General features: G+C 47.3%; 1 protein-coding gene and 1 long non-coding RNA gene across 4 annotated transcripts in view; one reads left to right on the plus strand and one right to left on the minus strand.

Moving 5' to 3' along the window:
• The first annotated feature begins 3,465 nt into the window (after positions 1–3,465).
• Positions 3,466–9,755, plus strand: LOC140514889 (uncharacterized). Its single transcript, XR_011970767.1, has 2 exons — positions 3,466–3,618; positions 6,266–9,755. It is a non-coding gene; the product is annotated as an uncharacterized lncRNA (long non-coding RNA).
• USP53 (ubiquitin specific peptidase 53) overlaps positions 4,344–25,122 on the minus strand; it is a 71,892-nt gene continuing 51,113 nt past the window's right edge. For all 3 annotated transcript variants that reach the window (XM_072625358.1, XM_072625357.1, XM_072625359.1), the window contains exons 14-16: positions 22,326–22,402; positions 9,838–9,934; positions 4,344–8,798 (exon numbers count right to left, since the gene is read on the minus strand). In XM_072625358.1, the coding sequence (XP_072481459.1) occupies positions 7,889–8,798; positions 9,838–9,934; positions 22,326–22,402 (1,084 nt within the window). In that variant the 3' untranslated portion in view covers positions 4,344–7,888. The remainder of the gene's footprint in view (positions 8,799–9,837; positions 9,935–22,325; positions 22,403–25,122) is intronic.

Raw genomic sequence — 25,122 nt, forward strand, 5'->3', positions numbered from 1 at the left:
ATGGCTTGGTTCTAGGATGGAGGTTCATTCAGCTGAAATCACAAATCTTCCTACTCAGTGGGAACAAAACATTGTGCTGGGTGCTGGGAATATTAGGATGGATACAGCTACTATGTTCTCCAGAAGTTGATCATCTAATGCAGAGAAGGGGCAGAGGCAGAGATAATGTTCAAAGAAGAGGGCTGAATGCCAGGCTATGAAAACGTTGAAAAGGAAAAGGTCAGCAGCCTAGAGAAGGCTGCATGGAGGAGGTGGTGATTGAGATGGGTTGGGCAGGTCAGTGAGACAGCATGGAGAGTGACTCAGTTTAACTGGAAGATAGTACAGGAAGAGGCAGCTAAGTGTTGCACTGGCAGAGCGCTGGGCCTGGAGTCACGAAGACCCCAGTTCAAACGTGGCCTCAAATATTAACCGTGTGACTCTGGGCAAGTCACTTAACCTTGTTTGCCTCAGTTTCCTCATCTGTAAAATGAGCTGGCAAGGGCCAACCACTCCAGTATCTTTGCCAAGAAAATCCCAAATGGCGTGGGAGAATCAGACACGACTGAAACAACTAAACAAAACCTTTACAACAATAGTGTACAGGGAGAAGGGTAGGTGAGATCCTATCTAGTAGTACCTATTGTGTGAAACGTATTTTCAGAGTGGGAAGAACCGACCTCAAGAGTTGTCTAGTTTTAAAGAGCAGTAAAAGGCCAGGAAGGTGAAGTGGTTTGCCCAGAGTCGGTGAACTCAGGACTGGATTCCAGAGCTTCAGTCCTTTTCTCTTCTTTCCCTGCCTCCCTCATGGAGGGATTCTCTGGTCAACAGCTCTCAAGGAAGGAAAGAGGGGAACAAGTATTAATGAAGGGCCTGCTATGTGCCAGGCGCTGTGCTAAGCTACTGGGGATACAAAAAGAGGGAAAAGACAGTCCCTGCCCTCAGGGAGCTTATAATCTAATCATTCTGGTGTGGGAGGAAGGCACTTCATTTCCACTTTACAGAGGAGGAAACTGAGGCAGGAAAAGGTAAAGTGACTTCCCCTGGGTCACACAGCTAACAAGTGTCTGTGGCTCCATTGGGACTCCTGACTCCATCCACTGGGTCATCTATTAGCACCCATGCATGGGATAACCAGGGAAGGGGACTCAATGGCTGGGAGTCTAGTTGCTGCCCTGCCTACAATCACACACCATCTCCCCTCTCTCCTCCCTCTCCCCTTAATCCTTTTCCTCCTCTCTCTTCTCCTCTCTCTTAAATCATTTTTCTCCTCTCTCGTCTCCCCTCTCCCTTTAATCCTTTTCCTTCTTTCTCTTCTCCCCTCTCCCTTTAATCCTTTTTCTCCCCTCTCTCCCCTCTCCCTTTAATCCTTTTTCTCCTCCTCTCTCTCCCCTCTCCCTTTAATCCTTTTTCTCCCCTCTCTCCTCCCTCTCCCTTTAATCCTTTTCCTTCCCTCTCTCCTCCCTCTCCCTTTAATCCTTTTCCTCCTTTCTCTTCTCCTCTCTCTCCCCTCTCTCCTCCCTCTCCCTTTAATCCTTTTCCTTCCCTCTCTCTTCCCTCTCCCTTTAATCCTTTTCCTCCTTTCTCTTCTCCCCTCTCTCCTCCCTCTCCCTTTAATCCTTTTCCTTCCCTCTCTCTTCCCTCTCCCTTTAATCCTTTTCCTCCTTTCTCTTCTCCCCTCTCTCCTCCCTCTCCCTTTAATCCTTTTCCTTCCCTCTCTCCTCCCTCTCCCTTTAATCCTTTTCCTCCTTTCTCTTCTCCTCTCTCTCCCCTCTCCCTTTAATCCTTTTTCTCCTTTCTCTTCCCCTCTCCCTTTAATCCTTTTCCTCCTTTCTCTTCTCCCCTCTCCCTTTAATCCTTTTCCTCCTTTCTCTCCTCCCTCCCCCTTTAATCCTTTTTCTCTCACCTGTCCTCCCTCTCCTCTCCCTTTCCATCTCTCTCCTTTCTGCACCTTTTCATTTTCTCCTTTTTTCTCTTTCCTGCCCTCTCTCCTGCTTCCTCGTCTCCCTCTCCTTTCTTCTTTTCCCTTTTTTCTCTTCCTTTTCTTTTTTTCTCCCCAATCTCCTTTTTTCTCTTCCTCTCCTCCCCCGCCCCAAGTCCGGGCGTCCGTGGCCGCCTCAGACACACAGAACCGGGGATGCTCCTTAGTAACACCTGGAGCACGTGAGGCGTGGGCGCCCCGGGGGCGGGACCAGACGAGAGGGAGGAGTTCGCGTCACGTACGCACGCTGGAGCCGCCAGTGCGCCTGCGCGGGATCGGCGCCTGCGCAGTGCGTTGTGATCCAAGGAAGCGCAAGGATGGTGTCGGCAGCGCCTCCCGGCTCTGGTTCGGGGGAAACTGGTGGGCCTAGATCCCGGGCGGGGCCCGGAGGCGGCGGCGGCAGCCCCGAGGAGGAGGAGAAGGAGCGGGAGCCCCGGTGCCCGCGGCCGGAGCTCACCAAGCACTCGTACTGGTTCGACCTGTGGCTCTTCCTGCTCTTCGACTTCGTACTGTTCGTGATCGTCTACCTGCTGCCGTGGTGAGGGCGGGGCCCGGGAGGTGCAGGGGCGGGGTCTGGGTGGAGCGTGTGGCCTGGCGCGGCCTGGGGGCCGGGGGGCGGGGCCCTAATGGTGTATGGGGCGGGGTCTGGGTGGAGCGTGTGGCCTGGCGCGGCCTGGGGGCGGGAGGGCGGGGCCCGGATGGTGTATGGGGCGGGCTCTGGGAAGTGCAGGGGGCGGGGTCTGGGTGGAGCGTGGGGCCTGGCGCGGCCTGGGGGCCGGAGGGCGGGGCCCGGATGGTGTATGGGGCGGGGTCTGGGAGGTGCAGGGGGCGGGGGTCTGGGTGGAGCGTGTGGCCTAGAGCGGCCTGGGGGCGGGAGGGCGGGGCCCGGATGGTGTATGGGGCGGGGTCTGGGAGGTGCAGGGGGCGGGGCCTGGGGTGGGAGGTTGGGGCCCTGGAGGGGCGGGGCGGGGATGGGGGCGGTACCGGGAGGTGCAGGGGCGGGGTCTGGGTGGAGCGTGGGGCCTGGCGCGGCCTGGGAGCCGGAGGGCGGGGCACGGATGGTGTATGGGGCGGGGTCTGGGAGGTGCAGGGGGCGGGGTCTGGGTGGAGCGTGGGGCCTGGCGCGGCCTGGGGGCCGGAGGGCGGGGCCCGGATGGTGTATGGGGCGGGGGTCTGGGTGGTGCAGGGGGCGGGGTCTGGGTGGAGCGTGGCGCGGCCTGGGGGCTGGAGGGCGGGGCCCGGATGGTGTATGGGGCGGGGGGGTCTGGGTGGTGCAGGGGGCGGGGCCTGGGTGGAGCGTGGGGCCTGGCGCGGCCTGGGGGCCGGAGGGCGGGGCCCGGATGGTGTATGGGGCGGGGTCTGGGAGGTGCAGGGGGCGGGGTCTGGGTGGAGCGTGGGGCCTGGCGCGGCCTGGGGGCCGGAGGCCGGTAGGCCGGGTGCTGGGCAGCGGGCGCTTCGGTGTCGGGATCCCGCCTGAGCCGCCTGGTTCTGTCTCTTGCAGAAGCCCGAGCCGGCCGCCCCGGGGCCCTCCTGCTGTCCTGCCCCCGTCTGCGGCCTCGCCCGCCCCCACCCTGGTGTCGCAGATAAAGGCTTTGGTGTTTGAGTTGGTGTGTGTCGGTGACGCGCCCTGCCCCCCTGCGGGGAGTCCTGAAGCTCAGGTGTGCGGAGGCTGGGGGGTTAGCGAGGAGCGTCCGCGGGCCGCGTCCACAGGGAGCGGAGTGCCCCCAGGGGTGGAGGGACGGAGGGATGGAGGGTGGGGCCCGGTTAGCCCGAGCTGTCAGCCTTGGGCACGGAGCCATCCGCAGGGGGGCCGGAAGGCGTGGGTCTGACCCTCACGCTGGCCTCTGGGCCTCCCTGCCAGCTCCTGCGTGTACAGTCCGCTCGTGTGGGTCCAAGCGAGGTCCTTTAATGATGCAGTCATTGTCTGCTTTCAGTATTTCCCAGGAGACAGTGATTCCTTTTAAATTAGAGACTTTGGTCAAGACACTGTTTGCCTTCTGGAAAACCCCAATTCGAACATGCCGACAGTAATCTTGTAAAAGGTGTGAATTTACGTTGGGTCTTGGAGGAGTAGCGGGAAAATTGTAACGAACGTACAGTAAGGATTCAGGTATTAGGCAGTTTTTTTCTCTAAATAGAATGACAGAGGTCCCTCAATTTCAGCATTAGATCTAGATTTACTGTTTCAGAGTAAGCCCTCATCGTAAATCACCCAGTTCCGAGCTGGTCATCCGCTCAGACTCTGTGTGATGCAGTTCTTACCGTTGTTGGTTAAATCACACACCCCACCCCCCAAATCTTAAACCCACCCACCCTCTCAGGACCAGCATTCAAGGCCTGAGGGTGTGAACAGTGAAGACATGTTAGGAGTTTTGCAACATGGTTGCTGGGGGAACCAGTTTTTATTAAATTTGAAAAGAAGTTCTTTCATAGATTCATTACTAAGTCAAAAGAATCAGACTGGTTTAACAGGTTGCTTGAACTGTGGCATGTCTCTCGTGGTATCCGCTCTTTCTGAATGATGAAATCCCTGTAGCGTTTAAGGCTTGTGTATCATTTGGATGTCTGGGATACCCGGGGCACAAGAATATAAAATGAACCATCTCCTTTGCCCTTTTTTTGAGATAGTTGAAAAGAGAACCGTTTGGTTACACTTAACGAAATGATTCAGCCTCCCTTGCAGCTTCTCCTGTTAGCGTTCCGCTCTTTACTTCATTCCCTACCACCCCACTACTCTGGTAAACTGGCCCAGTGGCAGCAGCCTTTGCTTGTGGCCAGGGAGCACCGGCACTCCTCTCCAGGGTTACCTGCTCTGATGGTTCACAAAGGAAGGGGGTGGCCACCTGTACAAACAGAGCTGTCAGATCAGTGAAGGGCAGCTAGGCGGTTCAGTCGATGGAGCACCGGGCCTGAAATGAGGAAGACTCACGCTTCTGAATTCAGATTTGACCTCAGGTGCTTACTAGCTTTGTGACCTGGTTTGCCTCAGTTTCCTCATCTGTTAAATGCCAAACCAGTCCAGTATCTTTACTAATAAAACCCCAAATGGGGTCACAGAATCTGACACAACTGAAAAACAATTGAACAAATGATCAGTTAGGGTCTAGTTGTCCAGCAGCGGACAGTGTGAACTGTGTACATTTCCCATAAAAGCAGTCAGACAGCCTGTTGGGTTTTTTTTAAAGCACTTTCATACATATTAAGAACACAAGTCCACAATTCTAATTTAAAAGTTGTTTACCTTTTAACAATTTTGAACTTGAAGAAAATGATTTCCCAGGAAAATATAGCATTCTAAACATAGTTTAAAACCTTTTGTTCATTACAAGATTTGTTAAACATGTTACAAAAGTTACCATGAAAACTTGATAATCAAATCAAAGCACTTATAAAAATAGGCACCCTAGAAGTAAAATCAAAAGTTTCAGATGTGCATGATCAATTAGCAATTAGAAATTGTGCCTGCAAATGGAGTGTACATTCAGATATAAAAAGTAATGACATTTTCTAGTTTTACCACTGTTACGTAATCCAGTAAATGATGTAAACCAAAGGTTCTAACTGAAGGGACAGCACTGAAGGGAGCTCAAGGAGTACCTGAAATAACCCATTGGTATTCAACAGTTGGTTTACTTAACGCTGATAAAGTGCCAGTACCAAAGACATTTCAAATATCTGGAAATCAGGAGCGATGTGGAGTTGAAAGCAACAGTCCCCTTCCATGCAGACTCTTTTTTCAAACACATTGATGAATCTTTTGAAATATTTGAAATGGGTCTATTGTTGCTGATGTTACAATTATTCAAGCAGCAAAGTTAAATATATTGTTATTTCAAATAGAATTTTACAAATTTTACACTATTTACAAATGTCAGTACTAAAAGCTGACTGCAACAGCTTTGGATAAAGGATAAAATGCTATTTACCTGGTCTGTTCAAGTATTTCTAAATTGTGTAAGGATATAAACTAACAATCGTTCAGGAAGAATTTCAAACCTTTGAGAAATTTTAGAGTAATAGATGAAAAACAAACGTTAAGTCAGGCCCAGGTTGGGTAGGAAGCAAATATACAAGCTTTGCAAGTAACTGTTTCCACTCTTACGTCAAAGCATAGCAAGATGTTATCCCGTATTTCAGAATAGTCTCAAATACGATCATTTAAGATGCTCATGATCAGGTGATAGGAGTAACATTGTTAAATTTAATATAAGAAAACCTAGATAATGACAATTTCCCATTTCAGTTATCTGCAGTAGCACATCTTTTAGTTAAGTAACAGCTTTTGTTTTGTTTTGTTTTAAATAGGACTTGAAAGAATCATCCCTGGCCATGTGACCAACCAGATAGTGAATTTGCCTAGAAATATTAAGTACTGTTTATTAGCTGTTGTGAAAGATCTATTTTATCTTTGGTAAATACTTGGAATTCTCCAAATTGAGTTTAGCTCCTGTTCTTTTCCCTTCCTGAAGACATTCTGACAGTGTGCTTTCTCAGTTCTTCTCTTAAGGTAACAAGAAGTGGGGCCTTGACAGCAACTAGAGCAGGAAAGCAAAAGTGGGATGTAGGGAAAGGGGGTGAGTTAGCAGGATGGACTGCAATTTGAGTCTCCTTAGTTCTCAGGTGATAGACAAATTCCAGGCTCTGGGACCTGAACATGACTTCACATAGCTTTAGGATCCTATTTCATTACATTTGGAAAAACACAGCTTCCTTCCACCTCCCAAGAAGGCCACTGATTTAGTGCAAAACAACTGGCTTTTTTTTCTGTTTAATGGAGAGTTGCTCTGGTTTTTATGCGAAGGCTGGCTGGAAAGAGAAGACATCTGCTTTAAAAACATTTGCATAAACCAAAAGAATGCTTCAAAACAACACTTCATTATCATTGAATTCCAACTGACCATCTGAAGAAGGTATATTTTCCAAATTTAAGGACAGACAAATCAGTGTGCTGGATGGCCAGTTACTAACTATGAAGCTTAGTTCACAATCTGGGGAGAGATTGAGGCAGCCATGGAAAGTATTCATTGGTAACTTGCTATAAGGGTCTGGTGCCACTTTCTAGCATTGGTTCTTAGCTTCCAAAAACAAAAACGCCACTTTCAGACTTCACATGAAATTGAGGCAACTGTTGCCAGGTATAAATGTGCTAAAGGCTAACACTTGCATGTTTTTAGCTTACGTCACTGCAGGAACATTGGTGGCACACCACTCACTGGCTCACTGTGGCTACGCTGCTGCTGAAGAGGTGTGTTCTCCATAATGAATTTTCAATGAAACACAAAAATAGATATCCAGGAGGGAGAGATTACTTCCCTTCTGTTCCTGACTTAGAAAAATTAGTGTCAAAATCACTCACGATTAAGGCTTTTTTCCCTCCCAAATGCTATAAAAGGATAAAATTTACATGTTAATCTTTTTAAGACACTTGAAGGTATCATAGGTAGCAGACTATCACAGAAGTCAAAAAAACCAAACGACTGGGTAAAACCTCTGGCTTTTTACCCATGAAAAGTGCTTCCTCATAAGCAAATACTGCTCTGACTAGCCCCACCATGCTATGCTGGTGAGCTGCATATACGTGGAGCTAATTGCCCTGAGGGCTCCTAGCTGGCTGTACACTAGCGGCTGGCTGGTTGGCTTCTGCAGCAGTGTCTGAGGCCTGTGTGCATGGTACATCCCCAGGAGTCCCACTTAGGAAGGGTCAGAAGGCTGTGAACACAACCCAACATCCACAAGGAGGAAAAGGTGCAAAGGGCCCCTGGTCAAAGGACACAATGCCAAGGGTTGTAGGATTCTACTCTTAACTCCATCCCCCCAGACCTCACCACCTGAGTGGTCCATTTCTGTTTCTCCTGTCTGACTGAGTGGACTGACTGAGAGGGTCCTCAGAAGACTTTCTCTGGAAGTGCTGTTCACGCTAGTCTGAGCCTAGACGTTGGCTGGCTCCAGATCATCATGGAACACAGCTTTCAGCCTCGGTTCGGTTTGGGAAAGAGGCTTATTTCCATGTATGTCACTGCTCTCTGGAAAATACAGCTTGGGTCTGTGGCAGTATTTCAGCCTGTACGTATCAGTCATACAGCTGTCCACAGAAAAGTAGGTGGTCAGGGATACTATCCCATGTGGCTGTGGCACATTGGGCCATGGTTCTGTTTGGGGAATGCCTTTATTGACCACATCCAGAGAGGTCTGAAGGTCAGTGGAAGGGCTGGATCGGGTCCTGGGTTTGTGCTCGGCAAGCTCTTTCCCTTGGCCTGGTTCCTTCAGTCTTGTTTCTGCCCCTGCCTGGGAAGGGGCACTGGTAACGTGCTTCTGGAGGCTTGGAGGCTTAGCTTTCCCCCTCCCGGGGAGTTCCAGCTCAGGGATGAACTCCTTCTCTGACTGTGACACCGCCATGGCTTTAGCATATTTCTTTGGAGGCAAAGGAGGTGGCAGATTCTGGTAGGCAGTGGGTTCGAGCACCCCACCATTATCAGAGGGGCTGACAGCTTGCTTAGTAGTGCTGCACAGCTCCCCCAGATTTTGCTGGGCAAAGGACTCGCCCACTTTCACATGTGTCAGTGACTGGGATGAGAGGAGTCTCTCGTCACTGTCAGCTGACTTTGCCGAGGGACAGTGATCGGGGACTTGAAAGGGGACAGATCCCCTAGTGCTAAGCAAAGATGGGCTGTTTTTTTCAGGCCTCTCTGAATTAATCCTTTCAGGAAAATGGCATTCATTTGAATTTTCAAGCTGCTTTTCATTTGGTTGGGGGATGTGTTCTCTTGTATCATGGTCCCTGAAGAACTGGGGATTTGATGCAGACAAAAACTTTTGGCTGGTGTCATGCACATGAGGTCTAAAAATAGAAAAAGAGGAAATATTCAATATGGATGGAGGAAAAAGCACTTTCACACACACACACACACACACACTCACACTCACAGATTTTTTTTTGAGCTATAACCCATATGTCTGATTCTCTAAGACACTATTCATTTAAAATATTTTGCATCACAGTGACAACACAACATACAACATTTCTGAGTATTTTTGATCTGAGCCCAAACAAAGATTGTCTAACTGTCTTAAAAAAACATCACAGGCCCTTAGACTAAGAGATCCCATCCAGCTCTCTTACTTTACAGATAAGGAAACAGACCCAGAGTGACTCAACAATTTTCCATTACACCCGTCAGCTGTCTGACATAGAAATGTTGTAATCAGTGAAAATAATTTGGCATATAAAGGAAGCAACAAGAACAAAAGCCCAGCAGGCAGCCCTGAGTCCACCTCTCTCCTGGCTGTGTGACACTGATCAAGTCATTTAACTTGTCACTGCCTTGGCAACTCTCGGAACCCTGAGCCCCATGGGATGGGGCAGCCCTGTCTCCCAGCAGTGAAATGAGAAATAATGAAGAAATTGTAAATCTTCAGTGCTAGGGGCTTACAGCTAAATAATAAGTTCAGTGTTTGAAGAGGTCAGTCTTTATATAGGCAATATCGAACATAAAATCATTAAAGGAAAAAATGAATCAATACATCCTTAAGAAGCACCTAGATGCCAGGCTCTGTGCTGGGCCCTGCAGAGACTACAGAAACACAAAGACCAGAAGAAGGCTGTATCACGAGGAGCCGACATCCTGATGCTTGTTGGGTTTGGGCATTTCCCCCTCCTACTGACTTGTAATACTGCCTGCTTTTAAAAAAACAAACCCTGCTTAAACAAAAGCTATGTACTTCCACCAGAGGTGGGGATTATAACACTGTAGAGCTATCTACTACTAGGAAACAATAAAAGGCATTTATAAAAGAACTGCATTCCCTGTGAGATTAAAGAAAAGGAAATTCAACAATGCAATCACTTAGGATTTATTTCTTAGTATCTCTACCATTACCTCTTCATTAAAGGATGATCTACTTGTAGATACAAATCGGGGTGGAAATCAGGGGATCCACAGGCCACTTCTGAAATCTTGACGTTTTCTCTCAGATCTAAAAAACAAAACCCACCAGATGTTTAAGACTATTCCTCAGAATTTATTCCATTTTCTGCTGTGACAGTAATTGTCACTTTCACTGGGAGTCTACACAAGACACTGCAGGATCTCCTTTGTCATTGAGGGGCAGCATGGCACTGGCAGAGGATTGGCCAGGCAAGGAGAGCCCCACTTCAAATTGTACTTGGCCGTAGGCATGATCACCAAGGTTTTCTGTTCCTCAGTTGAAAAACAGCAATCATTTGTAGCACTTTTCTAAGAGGGTCATTAGGAGACTCCAATGAAATCTGTATCAATTATTGCTAAATCCATTCCCACCACTACCCCTTCTTCCACCAGATCTCTCTGGAGTCTCTGGTCTGGCCTATGTCCAAATCCAAAGAAGTTGAAAGGGTTATCTCAGCTGCCACTAAGGCTAAAACACATACAAAAGAAGCCCACAGACTCTGACAAGTAAGCCTCTCACTTGTCACAGCAGAGCCCATCCCACTTGGGCACAGCTCCCACGGTGAGCATCTTTCCTGATCTCCAGCTTCCAGTGGCCTCTTTGCAACTTCCATACTGGATTCTGTTCTCTGAGGTCAAGCAGTAAAGGGCTAACTCCTCTTTTAGTCAGCCCATCCAATACTTGGACAGCTGGTATGTCCCCCTCAATCTTCTCTTCTGCAGGCTAAATGTGTCCAGTTCTCTCAATCGGTCCTCATGGGGTTGACACTCACGGCCCTCCTCTAAATGGACTTCAGTTTATCGAGGGCCCTTCTTAAGCCGTGTTGCCCAGAACTGAACACAGTCCTCAGATAACTCTGATGAGGGCAGAGGACAGTGGGACTTCCCCTTCCTGTTCCTGTAAGCTCTGCCCCCCTCCATGCACTCCAGGATGTCACTGGCTGTCATAACATACTGCTGACTCCTGTGGAAGGTGAAGTTCACTACAAGCCCACATGTGCTCACCCCAAAGCACCTACCTATGAAGTTGGTAAAGACTGATTCCTCCTGAATTACATTAGATTTGGTCTGACGCTAGATGTAGCCTGTCAAGGGCCTGTTTTTCAGATAAGAGGAGACACAGCTATGCGTGAGGGTGGGCCTAATGCTACTGGGCCTCAAAGCATGCTTATTAACAAATGGCCACATGGAGCATTATAATGTTCAGAATACAACAGGTATACTTTTCTTTCTAGTAACAGAATATCCTTCTTACATGTTTTCTAGAATTAAGTGTTTATCACTCCCCCAAAGGGGAATTTTAAGCCAGTGTTCCTGCCTGGGCCAAGTGGTAAAATACCTGAGAATTGTCCCCAAGTGTTCTTGACTGTTGCCTTGGGGCTCCACACATGCCTGCCTCTCAACAGCCCCAAGTTCATGTTGCCCCTTCTCTCACAACTCTGTGCTCATTTGGTGCCTCCTATTTACTCCTAGTATAGTGGAGACACCCCTGCCCACACTCCCCAGGGAGCTGCTTGCTGAACCTGTCTTCACTGTGTATGATCTGCAGCTGGAAGGAGCCTTAGGGATAATTTACAGAAGAGGAAGCAGAGGCCCACACTACCAAAGGGATGTGCTCAGTCACACAGTAATGGATTTAGGATTTGAAGTCAGGTTTCTGACCCAATCCTGAGAACAGGCCTTTGTAAAGGGTACCCCGTTATCCGGGCTGGGCTCAGACAACCTCCATTTTTAACTGGAGAGGTATCCAGAAAATCTCAACCTGTGCTCGGTTGTGAGGCAGTTGGCCAAGAACTACTGAGCTGCAGGCTCCAGCAACCAAATCCCAGCTTCCAAACTTCTGACCAGTCCCTGGTGGGTGCTCCTTCCAGGCACTGCATACGTATTTGGGAAACTGATGGCTTTGTGTCTGACACTACACTTACTTCTTATCATACATTCCCTCCTCCTCTACCCAGTGACCCCTTCCTTGAAATGGAAATTTGAAAAGCAAAATAAAAAATGCTTCATCAAAACACAACACTGATGAAGTCCAATGTTTCCCCACATCCCCAGTTCTCAACCCCATCGAGGAATGGTAGCACATCCTATGGGATCAGGTGTGGATGCTTATGTTAGTAAGAAAACACTGTATGCTCTTAACAATACCACAGAAAGCTTGGCTTTGCTGGGCCTCTGTTTCCTGAATCTGTCCAGGGTTTTCAGGGAATCCAGTAATTACAGCTCAGAGCCTAAATATTACTCTGGAAAACTGGATGTTAGAGCCACTTTTGATAAATCCATTTTTTCAAAAATTGGATCTTACCTCCCACATGACCAATACATTTAGAGAAACTTTTCTTTCTGAAAGAATCTTTTGCCATGTTCAAAGAATTATAGCAGAAGGGCGGGAGGGAGAAACGTGAGAGGATGTAGGGAACAAGGTAAGAGATATGGAAAGGTGGGAGGGAGGGAGGATTTTTAGTGTCCACAGGCCCAGCACCTCCCTGCTGAGACTCCACCTGGTTTGCCTCTAGAGGTACGGCCACATTAGCAGGAAGAGATAATAGTATAGAGATGTAATTAAGTACTAACAGAAATAACCAGTCCAACAAAATAGAACATGTCTTTGGATAATTGGAACCCCAAAGGTCCTGGCCTGTCCTTGGGGTCAGAGGGAAAGGACCTGTCACTGAGACAGTTGGCTCGGACAGGGTGTATAAAGGCAAAGGACCCAGGTTCTATGACCTGCTCATGGAGAAGGGCAAGAGGGCTTACAGGAGGAATGGACAGGTAGGGCATCAAGTCCAAATCTGGAAGAGCTAGGACCCAAACTCGGGGGCTGTACCCTCTTCTGCCACCTCTCAGTGTCCACCCCAAAGGATAATGGCCATCTCCCAATGCCCACAACTTGTCATCTTCCCTGCCAACTGAGCCCTCAGCCAAAGAGGTAAGATAAGAGGTCATCCCCATTCAGGCCACCAGCAAGGGTCACTGAAAGCACTCACTAGTGTTCTGAGGAAGAGGCCTAGGGTGGATCCCGTGTCTTGAACTAGGCTTCCCTGAATGGGGACAAACAAGCAGGACACAGTTATTGTCATGCCGCTCTAAGGCTTGCAAACTGTCGTATGATTCATGCTTTTGCTACTAGCAAGAAGGGCAAAGGACCACAGACATGTTCCTTCCAGGAAGTATGACAGGCAGCAAGACATGGTACAGCTCTCTGCCATAACCAAGGGCCCATCTACAGTCACACTCCCAGAGACCTAGGTCAAAGGGCTGGGCTAGAGGTTATCAGGGAGAATGAAGCTACCTACTAAAATCCTGTTTCCTGGACCTAAGCAAGCTGCCTTTGTTCTGGCCACCTTTCCAGACCTTCCTTGCAAACACTTGCTGGTTGATTCCCCTTCAGCTCCCTATAAAACCCAGGGCCCTGCCCTGGGAACTGCTCCTGTCCTCACTGCATGCCTTACCCACTTTTGTTTCGGCCCAAGGGTTATATAGAAGCTGCAGGGGCAGTTTTCAGCTCCATATCCCTCAATACACTGGCTTCATATACTCGGTGGTTGTGCAACCCTGGGGCAAATCACTCGATCTCTGCCTGCCTCAGTTTTCTCATGTGTAAAACAGGGGTAATAATAGTGCCTACTCTCCCAGGATTGCTGCAAGGGTAAAATGAGGTATCTGTAAGATGGCCAAGCGTAACAGGGCATTAACTGTGTTAATCCCCTCCCCTAATCCCAAGAGTTACTACTTCATGAGAATTAGGAAAACAGGCTCTTTTCCTGGCTGTGAGTTCACAATGTCCCACACCAATGTTTGACTTTCTGCAAAAACAGTACAACAAACACTGGTTTTATATAAACAAAAGGCCCCCAAGCACCACAGTGTACCTCCCCATCTGGACAATGGAGTGGATCGGTTCTAATGTCCTAGTAAAAACATTAGAATAGTATTCTACCTTGTATTTTGTTTTTGATCTTTAACATATAAACAACCAGCTTCAAACAGTGTATCCCATTCAGAGGCAGTGCCACTGCTCCCATCAGTCCTGGGGAGGGTTTCTAGGCAGCACAAACAGCTAAGGATCTTTACTGGTGTCCCCTGGAGGGGCCTCAAGGCCAGCTGGTCACATCTCCCCATTTCACAGAGAAGGAAACAGAAGCCCAGGGTGGTGAGGACACTTGCCTAGGGTCACACATGGAAGAATGTTGGCGGGGAGGGAGCAGGAGGAACCCAGGACCCAAAGCTCTTTTACTAAAGTTAAAGGAGAACAAACAGCCTCTGAACAAAATCTGAGATTCAAACACTTCAACAGAAATGGGAAAGATGGGGCCACCGCCTTCACTCACGCTGCCGCTCCCTGGGTTAACAACAGACAGCCACAGCGAGACAGCATGACAACATCCCCTCCCAGCCCCAAGCTATGAGTGCTTAGGCAACAACAGGATCATTCAAGATGGGGATAAGACCAAGAAAACGTTAGAACTGATGTTAGCGTCCATCTCAAAAAGCACCGCAGGGATGGACCTGAGAGAACCATGCTTAAAGAATGATGTCCCTCCTAAGCCTTGGACACTGCTGCTAAAATCTCTTCAGTGACCACACTAAGTGGCTCCTCTCGTGCATAAGATAAAATCACAGGAGATGCAGTCGGAGTGCAGGTCAAGCTAGGAGCATGCCAAGGACATGTGGAAATGCCAGTTTTCCTTTACTGTGATTTAAACTTCCTTCTAGTATTTCTGAGTGAATAAGAAACATTTTTTTTCTTTAGATCCAAACAGAGCCTCCCCCTCATAAAGAATACCCTGCTTCTCACACTGAGGCAGGACTACTGGCATCCAGAAACTTGCGTGTAAAAATGTGAGTGTATGAAATAGGCATTTGATAATCTCTTCTAACCAGACTTTATCTTTCCTTACCAGCTGCCAACCAAGCACCGTGAATCAACTCACAGTCTGAGAGCCCAAAAGAGCTGTTTACATACATTTTGAAATATGAAACTAAACCGTGTGAGGTTTCAGATAAACTCGGTTTATCTCTGCCTTTGTACATATCACTAATATCGAATACAAGGCTACAAGACCTACACTAATCTTACCAAGTAGAACAGCATCCATGGGAGCTTCACACAGATGGGCAGCAGGAGGCAGCAGAACCTTAAAAAGTACAAGCTCCTGCAGCTCACTGATGCCAGGATTTTGACAAACTTAAAAATAGATGTGTTATTTTTCTCTTCTGCTGACACAGACATACATGCACGGTTAACAACACAGACTGGAGTCTTTACTGGGAATTTTGGCTCTGGGTGCAAAACTAGAGATGGCAGATTTTAACACCGCACAGCAAATCGTCAGAGCATAACAAGCTGAAACGATAAAGTCATGAAAAATCTGATTTGGCATCCAAGAGAAAAAAGCCAAATCCTCAAATGTTCTGTTCACAAAGTTTATCTGAGTAGCCAACTGTGCTGGGAACAGAATGCAGGAGTAACACGGCACACTGGCCACACGTAATGTGTTCTTGCAACATTTTTAATTACATACTTTAGGCAAAAACTTACAGTAATCCTAGAAAGGTGAACACACACACAAAGGATTTCAAAAGGCAAAGTACTTAAGAAAATTCTGAAGCTGTGACTGCTCCTTATATTTCTGAATAAGGTTGCCAGTTTTCAAAAGGAGAAATGGAGAGATGATTATTTTAAAAGCTACAATGTAAAACATAACAAACTTAAGGACTCTCAAAAAAGGGTGATCTTTTTTTTAATTTTCATTTTGACACCTCAGAACTGGCTGTGTGAATAAAAAAATAGACTTTTGGGACATTTAAAAATCATAAAAGTGTGTTGAGTCTTCAAATGATGGAGCATTTCAGGGTATCTTCAAACAGGCGCCTTTCAACATCTTAAAAGGCTGCTGGGGAAAAGTGGCCAGTGCCTTTTATTTTTACTTTTCTTTATATAGTTCAGTGTTTGTTTGTGTTGACAGTTACTAAGTTTAGAGTATATTTTAAAAAAAAAATAATACAATTATTCACTAGACATGGCTGCCCTGGCTCCTCCCCAGATTCTCCATGGCCTTTCCCCTCTAACCATCCTTCATGGTTCCATCCCAAGCTATCCCATCATCTTGATGCACAGTACTGGACTGGGCTCAAAGACTTGCCATGGCTTGCAATCGACTACTTCCTAAGTGAAATGTTAATGCCTTTGCGTGGCCACCACAGGGCACACCCTTCACTGGCCTGATGGCCAGACTTCACTACTCATTGTCCATGGCACAGGTTCAGTCCTTCCAGACTCTTCCCCTGCTTGCCTCATTCCACTCCTTCCCCTGCTTAAAGCTGATCTCAAGTATAACTTGAAGGAGCCACCACACCAGCTCCTCTACGTTCTACCCAGCAAAGGGGTGGCCCAAACATCTGCACTACCCAAGGACACCCAGCGTGGCAGGGCTATGCATGCCATGTGGGGTAGCTCCAACGGTCAGCAAAGAGTTATCCTGTTCCCTCCTGACATCCAGCAGCTTCTTTGTAACTTCCCCATATTAATCTTGGCTGCTTTTCTGGGGAAACGTCCTTCAAACAAAGATGGCTCACGTGCTCTTCCTGATGCTGCCACCCTCCCACGGAAGGACCAAAAGGCCTTTCACCAGAGAAGGGCAGAGTCTTTTCAAAAATCCAGCCTCTTCCCAGCTTCGCTCGACGCTGAGGACAAGTTTTGTGGCTATTTATTTTAGGACTCTGAGACTGGGAATACAAGCCCAAAGTTGGTAACTGGGAGTTCAGAGGGCACCTAGTGCAGTCTGAGAAGGGCTCCTCTTCTGTAACATCCAGCCTGCACAGAGATATCAGGGATGGCAAATGCGCTACCTCTGGAACTAATAACAATTACTAGCAGGAAGCGCTCAACACGTGTTGTCTCATTTGGTCTTCACTGCCACCTGAGGAGGTAGATGCTATCATCCACATTTTACATTTGAGGAAACCGAGGCAGACAGAGGAGAAGACTTGCCCAGGGTCACAAGGCCTGTAAGTGTCTGAGGTTGGTTTTGAATTCAGGTCTTCCTGACTCCAGGCTCATCATTCCATCCACTGGGCCACCCAGCTACCTGCCTTTCTGCTCCTTTTTCACATCCCTTACCTCATCTGAAGTTCAACAGCTACACTGTGATGCTGCCACAGCAGGTGTAATGCCCAGACCAAGCTGCTGGCCACATCAGGGTGAGACCCCCAGAACTTAGGCTTTGTGCCTCTTCACGAGCAGACATGTTTTCTGTCTGATAGCAAAAGCCGTTCCCCACCTGCTGGAGTCTCCCCCCCCCCCACCTCCAGACCAGTCAGGGTTCCCATGAGGAATCCAGAGGGAGAAGACACAGGCAGCAGGACACTTCCTCACCATGGGAGAAAGGCCCTGCTGCTAGTCCTGGCCAGGCCAGGCAAAGGCAGAACTCTCTGGACAAGCTTATATTCACATGAATCAGACATGATTCCTGTCCATTAAAATACTGTTAATCACTAATGGTTTTTGTTTGTGCTGGGTCTTAGGAATATGCAGAGAATGAAACAAGGAACTGACTTTCTAACAAGGACCTTTCTATGAAGGTCCAGAATGTACCTGGAGCAGTGAGCCAGGGAGGGAGGGAGGGAGGCCATTGGGGGGGAAGGTGTAGTGGAAAATGGAGCTAAGCAGTTCCTTCCTGATACAGGAGAAGGCCAGGGCACAGGTGTGGCAATGGAACATCCAGTGTGAGCCACAGAGAGAAAGCGGACTTCATGAGCAAAGAAGACGGGGGAGAAGATGCCTGCCAAGGCTGGAAGGATGGGCCGGGTCAGTCTGTGAAGGGCTGTAAACACCAAACGGAGGTGTTTCTCTTCTGTCTCAGATGCCCCAGGGAACCCCTGGAGTCTCCAGAGTCACAAAGTCAGGTCTGTGTCTCAGGAAGATCACGGAGCCTGGAATGAGGGCAGCCCTGAAACGAAGAGCAGCGGCGAGGTCTGGCCAAGTGGGTCCAGGCCACTGTGAGGATGGGGGTGGGCCCAACAGAATAGGGAAGCTTAGAGGAGGGTAGGTAAGATGAGCTCTGTGGTGGACTTGCTGAGATGGTTTCCTCAACAAGACTTGCTTGTCCAAAAATGAGTTATCCAAGGATATTCATTGGAGGGGCAGGGGATGCTGTTACAGGGCTCATACACATCCCCCTTGTTGGCAAACCCTGAATAAATAGAGAACTGTTTCAATCACAAATTTCCATGTCCAGATTTGGAAGCAACAGGAAAAGAGAAAGAACACCACACTCCCCCCCCATCAGTCACCATCAAGGGGCCTCCAAAAAGGCAGCGGCATCCTTAACGCATAGCTTTACCTGTATAGTAATAGAGAAGCCATGGTGGGGGGAGCTGAGGTGCCATCCCCTCTACTGTTCTGCCCATCTCCAGCTGCCTGGAGTGAATATCCTCTAATAAATCACTTGGGGACATGTGAGTCTCATGTACCGCCTCTCTAGGGCAGATGCTGGGTTACCACAAAATTACTCATTACGGGGCATTTGCCACCAAAGGCAGCAATGGAAATCGGGAAGAGAAACTGATCAACTCCTAGAACACACCTACAGCCTGATTCTGAAAGCGGCAGCAGGTGGCCCTCGTTTAAAAACGAACAGCGCAATGCCCAGAAGGTTCGGATAAAGAAGCCACTGTGCCCTAGACCAGCCAGGGACCTTCAGCATTAGTTAGACTTCCCCACATGAGGCAAATGAAGAAGGAAGACAAATTCAGGGGCAGAAAATGGCAGGAGCAAAGACACAGCTGGAAGGGACTAGACCTGAGGGTACCCTTTGAAAAGCGGAAGGAAATAGGGCCAGTCTGGAGAGAGACTGAATGCCAAGCTGAAGGACGCCCTTAGGATGCTGATGCGGGGAGATCTGAACAAGTCCCTCCCCTCATTGTGTAGAAGGACACGTTCAGCCCACAAATTCTATTCTAGCAAAGTGTGTTGAATGAAAAAAAGAAACAAACCTAGACTCAGCAAAAGAATTTTTAAAGAAAAGAATAAAGGAAATTCAAATACAGCCCACAGTCACGGCGTGATTATCAGGGTTCCCTTCAGCTCCCCCTCCTGAGGCCGAGCTTGCCACGACCCCACCCTGCCCCCGCCGGCCGACAAGCCTTCTCTCTCATCTCTGCTCCCTGGCCACCTTTCCCCTAGCAGACGATGAGTTCCAAGAGGGCAGGGCTGGCATCCCTGGCTCCTGGAATAGGGCCTGGCACTCAGTAAGCCCTGAATAAAACAGCCTCATTATCTGTCCTTCCAAATAGACTTCTTCTGAGGACAGTGCAATCATTTCTGAACCCCTCACATCTTTAAAGCCTCTTCTACCTTGAAAAAATAAAAGGGCATCCCTCTGGACAATGCAATGGGCTTATTCCCATTTGTAAAATGCAAAAATCACATTCCAAAGTTAAAACCAGCTGTGTTATACAATAGGTGCATGGGCAGTTAGTCCACACTTGAATTGCCTAAGCTTCCTCACTTTTAAGAAATAACAATGCAATTAAAGTAAACAGGCCACGAAGTGACTTTGCGTGGAGGAGGCAGCCAAGCTTCCATGTTACCTTCCTGTTTCTCACAGTGAAAAACAGGGGCCCAAACCCTGGGGTTAGCAAGCCTGGGTTACTTGATACAATCTCTCCCTTACCAAAACCTTGATGTCCAGCTATACAAGTATAGCTATTTTAGTAGGTGCCGCAGAAAAATACATCAACACCCAATATGGACAAAGCATCTGTATTTAGACAGGAAGGTGTTCTCTGATGGCAGAAGGAAAAGAACACTATTCTGAAAGACCTCATCTGGGCATCTCAGGCATGAAACTTACACTACAGAGAAAAAACTCATTTAAAAATATGATTCTCAACGCAAGGACAGCCAGAATCACGGTAAGCTTAGGATTTATAACTAAACAGTCATCCTCAGATGCTTTCCTGGGGCACTCATAGAGGTGAGCTGGGGTGGCGGGGTGCAAGCCTGAGCAGGTCCCAGGCCAAACTGGAGAGCCCATGACTGACCCAGTGATGGTTTCTATGTCTGTTACCCATCAAACAATATATTTAGCACAAGAAACAGCCTATGCCCATCAAAATTTTGACCAGAAGTGTCAGGAGAACTCTCACCCAAGGACCAGCCTCACTAAGTTCAGAGATGGCCACATGTGGGCTGGCTGCCAAAGGCTGCCATATTTTGGCCACAGCAACTCTAGCAGACTCTATTAAGCTATGGAGGAGCTACAGTTGGCATCAGCAGAGGGCAGCGCAGCATGACAATTTATTAGGTTAACACAACTGCTGGAAATGATACTCGTAGTTTGTAGAGGGGCCTAAGTGTCGACTATTTTAAAATACAAATAAAGAAAACTTGTAGAGTAACGCATTTTTACCAGCACCCAAAGCCTTGTGTGCCTTCCTTTCTGACGCCCAGGACACAGATAACACCTCGTAGCTGGGAGGGAGTTATGACTATGGTTCAAACTCGCTGGTGTCGGAGGCGATTTCTGGCCAGCCTTTTTACGTGTTTCCTCCGATTCTCAGCAAAAGAAACATTTCTCACCCTCAGAAGACCCGCAAGGCATTTCAATGTAGGAAAAGAAGTTAATTTCCTTCATGTAAATGTGTCCTCTCAGCATTACACCATTGGATGAAAACAAAAAGGCTTCGTCACTTTCAATGATCTATGAACATCCACAACCCTGGAAACAAAGTCCAGCACTTGGGTTTTTCCCAAAGTCTAAACAAATACACTTATTTTTCATTCTGAATGAAGAATAACTAAAAGAAAAAGGGAAAACTAGAGAAGGAATGGATGTTCTCTGGAGAAAAAAAACAGGTCTTAACATTTGTATTTAAAAAATGTAACTGAACCAAGTAAAGTATTTTTGTGAATTAGGGCTGACACTGTCGAAGGGGTTGAAGGATGGGTAAAGGCTGATGTGCTCTGCACCCTGATACAGGAAGATCAGGAAGTTTCTCAAAGGCTGCCATTTTAATCATCTGTTTCCTCTGCCTTGACTTCCTTCCCTCATGAGTGCATGAGGGCAGGAGAAGCTGGCAGCCCCGGCATGCTGCCTGCTTCTATAGGCAGAAAGCCCAATCAAAGCTGACACCTGATGTGTGGGACAACTCCAATACTGCAAGTGCAGGAATGAGCCTTTCCTATCACTGGTAAGAGCTGAGGGTCTTTGCCCATACCCTCCTATGAGCCCATTCAGAACGCTTAACTAGGGTGTCTGGTGAGTAAGTACCCCAGGAATTGCCTTGGCTGAGGATCTTCATGCATGTGTAGAATGTTTGAGCTAGAAGAGCTTTCCATCTAGTTTGTGCCTTTCATTTTATAGATGAGTAAATGAAGCCAAGAGGGTTCCTCATCCAGTGAATGGCAGCATCTGTCTACCTTCCCTCCCCACAGTCTCCTAATTCCCAGTTTAAGACTCTCTCAGCCACCTTCCCACATGTGACCTTGGGGTTTTCCTGATTGTGAGACTGGATAAGGCAGCCAGCTCCCTTCCCACTGAGACATCAAGAGTACGGACTTTCTCTTATGCAAAAAAGGTGGAGTCTCTTGCTTTCATTAAATACAAAGTAAGTTTATTTCCTCTCTCCCAACTACTTACAATCACGGTTTTGGATCTTTAAAGACATGTCAAAAACACACTTATTATTCCTCTAAAAGTTTCAGCAGTCACACAAAGAACCTAAGAAAGGAGGGTAGAAATCTTAATACTGCTCTCATCCTGAATGTTCCAAATGAAGTCAAAAATACTGTAAAAACCAGAGTGCCCCAAGAAAAGAATATTAATTTCCTTTTAAGCACACAGATTTCAGGAAAATAAGATAAACCAACTTTTTATAAGATGAAACAAATTATTCACAGGTTGCAGCTAAACTGAAATGTCTGAAGGAGAAAAAGAAAATGCTGCAATCTTATAAGAATATAAATTCCATCTCCTACACCAGCCCTCTGAGGCAGCTAGCAGCTGGAGCAGTGCACAGAGCCCTGGGCTGTGAGTGAGAAGACTCAGTTCACCTGGCCTCAAACACTTACCGTGTGTGACCCTGAGCAAGTCACTTCTCTTTGCCTCAGTTTCCTCAAATGTAAAATGAGGATAATAATAGCACCTGTCTCACAAGGTCATTGGAAGGATCAAGTGAGATGGTATCTATAAAAAGGCACACAGCAGGCACTGCATAAATGCTCATGCTCATTGTGGCATGAAGATGACCTTCAGTTCCTGAAGGCCAGAACCAGCAGCAGCCAGGCCAGGCTGTGAGGATGGGCCTAACCCTAACCCAACTGCCATGCCGGCCACCTGGAGACTCCTCACCAGGCAGGGGAGACACAGCAAACCTGAAGAATGAATATCAGCGTCACACTTGATTTTTATGCTACTAATAAATAAAATTCCTACCTCCCAGATGGTCTTTACATGGTCTGGCATTATGCTGCAAAGTGTCTGCATTCAGTTTACTTGACTGAATCTGGTTACTGTAAAAAACAAAACAAAACATCTGTCTTAAAAAGAACATGAATGCATTAAGAAATTCTTTTACTCAGGTTATTTTCATTCTTCAGATCTTTCTTAACAATATTCCCGGAGGCAGCTAGGTGGTGCAGTGGATAGAGCACCCATGCAGGAGTCAGGAGGACCTGAGTTCAAATCTCACCTCAGACACTTGACAGTCACTAGCTGTGTGACCTTGGGCAGGTCACTTAACCCAATTGCCTCATCCTGGATCATCTCCAGTCATCCTGACAAATATATGGTCACTGGATTCAGATGACTCTGGAGGAGAAGTGAGACTGGTGACCTGCACAATCCTCCCTCACTCAAAACAAAGTCAAGTGCAAGTCATGTCATTATTTCTCTGATGGCATGGTCTTCCTTCGGCAATGAAGGACGAACACACAATAATATTCCCAATAAAACAGAATTACATGACTCAGTTTTTACACTGTTCATGGTGGATTACTCTGATTACTACAGAACTAACATGTATGAAGAAGATGGAAAGCAAACTGCCATGACAAATATTTTAATAAAATGTGAAGGCGTTAAAATTGGAGTCCTCCCCTGGACCAGGATGATATGGACTTTCTCCTTCAAGAAATGGACTTTGGAATTCTATTCCTTAAGATTTCTGAACATGCACCGTAGATGAAGAGACATGGCTCAGACATTACCTTTTAACAGAGAGCAGTGCTTTCTTCTGCGGGCCTAGCATGTCCTGGAACACCAGGAGACATGAGGAATGACCACATCTACTCGGCCCTCAACTGCACCAGAAACGTTCACCTTTTTCTTATAAACAATCAGAAAGGACTCAAAACCAACACTTGGCAGAATCCCTGGCATTTGTAATAGGATCAAATATACAAAGACTGAATCTGGGGCCAATATTTTCCTTTGAACCGTGACCTACAAAGAGATCATGTGATGGCTAATTTTGATAAAGTAATAGAAATGTGTGGCTAAAATGACTCTTGACTTGTTAAAATGGACTTACTCTTCCTAAGTAGTTTCCCTTCCATTATTTCAGTCTCCCCAAACAAGATCTCTCTGCACAAGCCCTTCCCTGAGGCCCCAAGGCCCTGGCTGTGGCATGAGTGACTCTGGGCTCTCCAAGGGTCTGCCAGCAGAGGGTAAATTCTATGGTGTATGGTGCCAGAAAGGCTTTGGGCACCGACCCAGAGAACTTCCTGGGTCTACAACTGAAACTGGCATTCTATCCAGGACAAAGAAAAATGCCCATGAGTCCTGAATCCTATGGGATACTCTTGTGCACCTGCAGAGATGGTGGCAGAGGGGCACCTTTACCATTAACATAACTGCTAGTACCAGGCCAATGAGTGATGAGCTACTGGGGACAGAACTTTATCAATCCTGATATCTAGGATCAGAAGAGAAGCATTGCAAAGACATCCTCAGAAAAGCAAGTGAACTGGGGATATCTCCAGATTAGGGATAACAGGTGGATGGGCAGCCTGTGGGTTGCACTAGTGACCAGGAGATGCTCAGAGACCCAGAGGAAGACCTTCAGCATGGTGTATCCAAGACCAATGGGAGGACAAGGACAAATGGTGCCCAGTCGTGGATGGGCTATCTGGGAGCCAGCAAGTACACTGATGGGATGACAGTCAAGGGCTGAAATCAAGGCAATCCTGAACGAGAATGGCAGAAGCATTCTGCCGCCAGTCCAGCTGGGCTGGCAGACTGTTTCTGTGGGAAGCACTGTCCCCACTCCCATACAGTGAGGCAGATCATGCAAATGACAGATGACAAAGAAATGTGCTTCAATACCAGGAACCAAGAGGGTGAATCCCTGACTGCTGAGCTAAGGCATTGTAGTTCTCTCACTTATGAAGCCAGTTCACATCTGTTGTTTAAAACCCTGGAAAAAGTCCCAAGATCTTCAATATTACTAAGAAACTTGTCACAGAGTTCACATTACTGAAACAAATCAGAAATGGTGCATTGCCAGTGTAAAATTATTAAGCCCCACTGATCCCAGTCAACCTGCTGCTGGCACTTCCCAGACTGTGGCTGTACAGAACACACAAAAAAGGAGAAAGTTAAGCACTGCTCCGACACATCTTCTCACAAAATCCAACACCGAACCGCAGCGGAGAGGCTAGCAAAATGAAATAAAACACGGTGAAAAGTTCATCATCTTCATGATGAACTTTCTGCTTTTAAACTGTTCAGCCGAGTGATGCTTTCATAGGTTGTTGAGATGAAAGCTTTCTGAATCAGGCTGGAGATGGAGCAGACTTTCTCATCTATAGGTAAGGAAAGAGGCTAGAAGATATTTACAGATGTGCTGGCTGCTCCTAAACAAAGACATCTTGCCTTTTAATCCTGAACTATACAGTTGTCCCTTCCACATTATGGGGGGTTAGGAGTGCAGCCCCACAACCTGGAAAATCACCAGACGAAATCTGAATTGCTTCTTTTTCTTCTATGGGATGTTTTACAGTACCTTATTGTAAAATTTGGGTTAAGTGTCTGGTCCAAGGCTCTGGGGCTCTGCCGGCCTTCACATGTCATCTACACCTTCCACAAAACTCCACAAAATTCCCATTCCATTTCCTATGCTGACCCACAATATATTGAGACCACAATGGACAAAGTCACGATGTGGAAGGGATAACTGTATTATTATGATTACCTCAAAATCTGGATAAATGCTTCAGAATGTGAAGGAAGT

Source organism: Notamacropus eugenii, chromosome 7 (genome assembly GCF_028372415.1).
Source record: "Notamacropus eugenii isolate mMacEug1 chromosome 7, mMacEug1.pri_v2, whole genome shotgun sequence".
NCBI lineage: Eukaryota > Metazoa > Chordata > Mammalia > Diprotodontia > Macropodidae > Notamacropus > Notamacropus eugenii.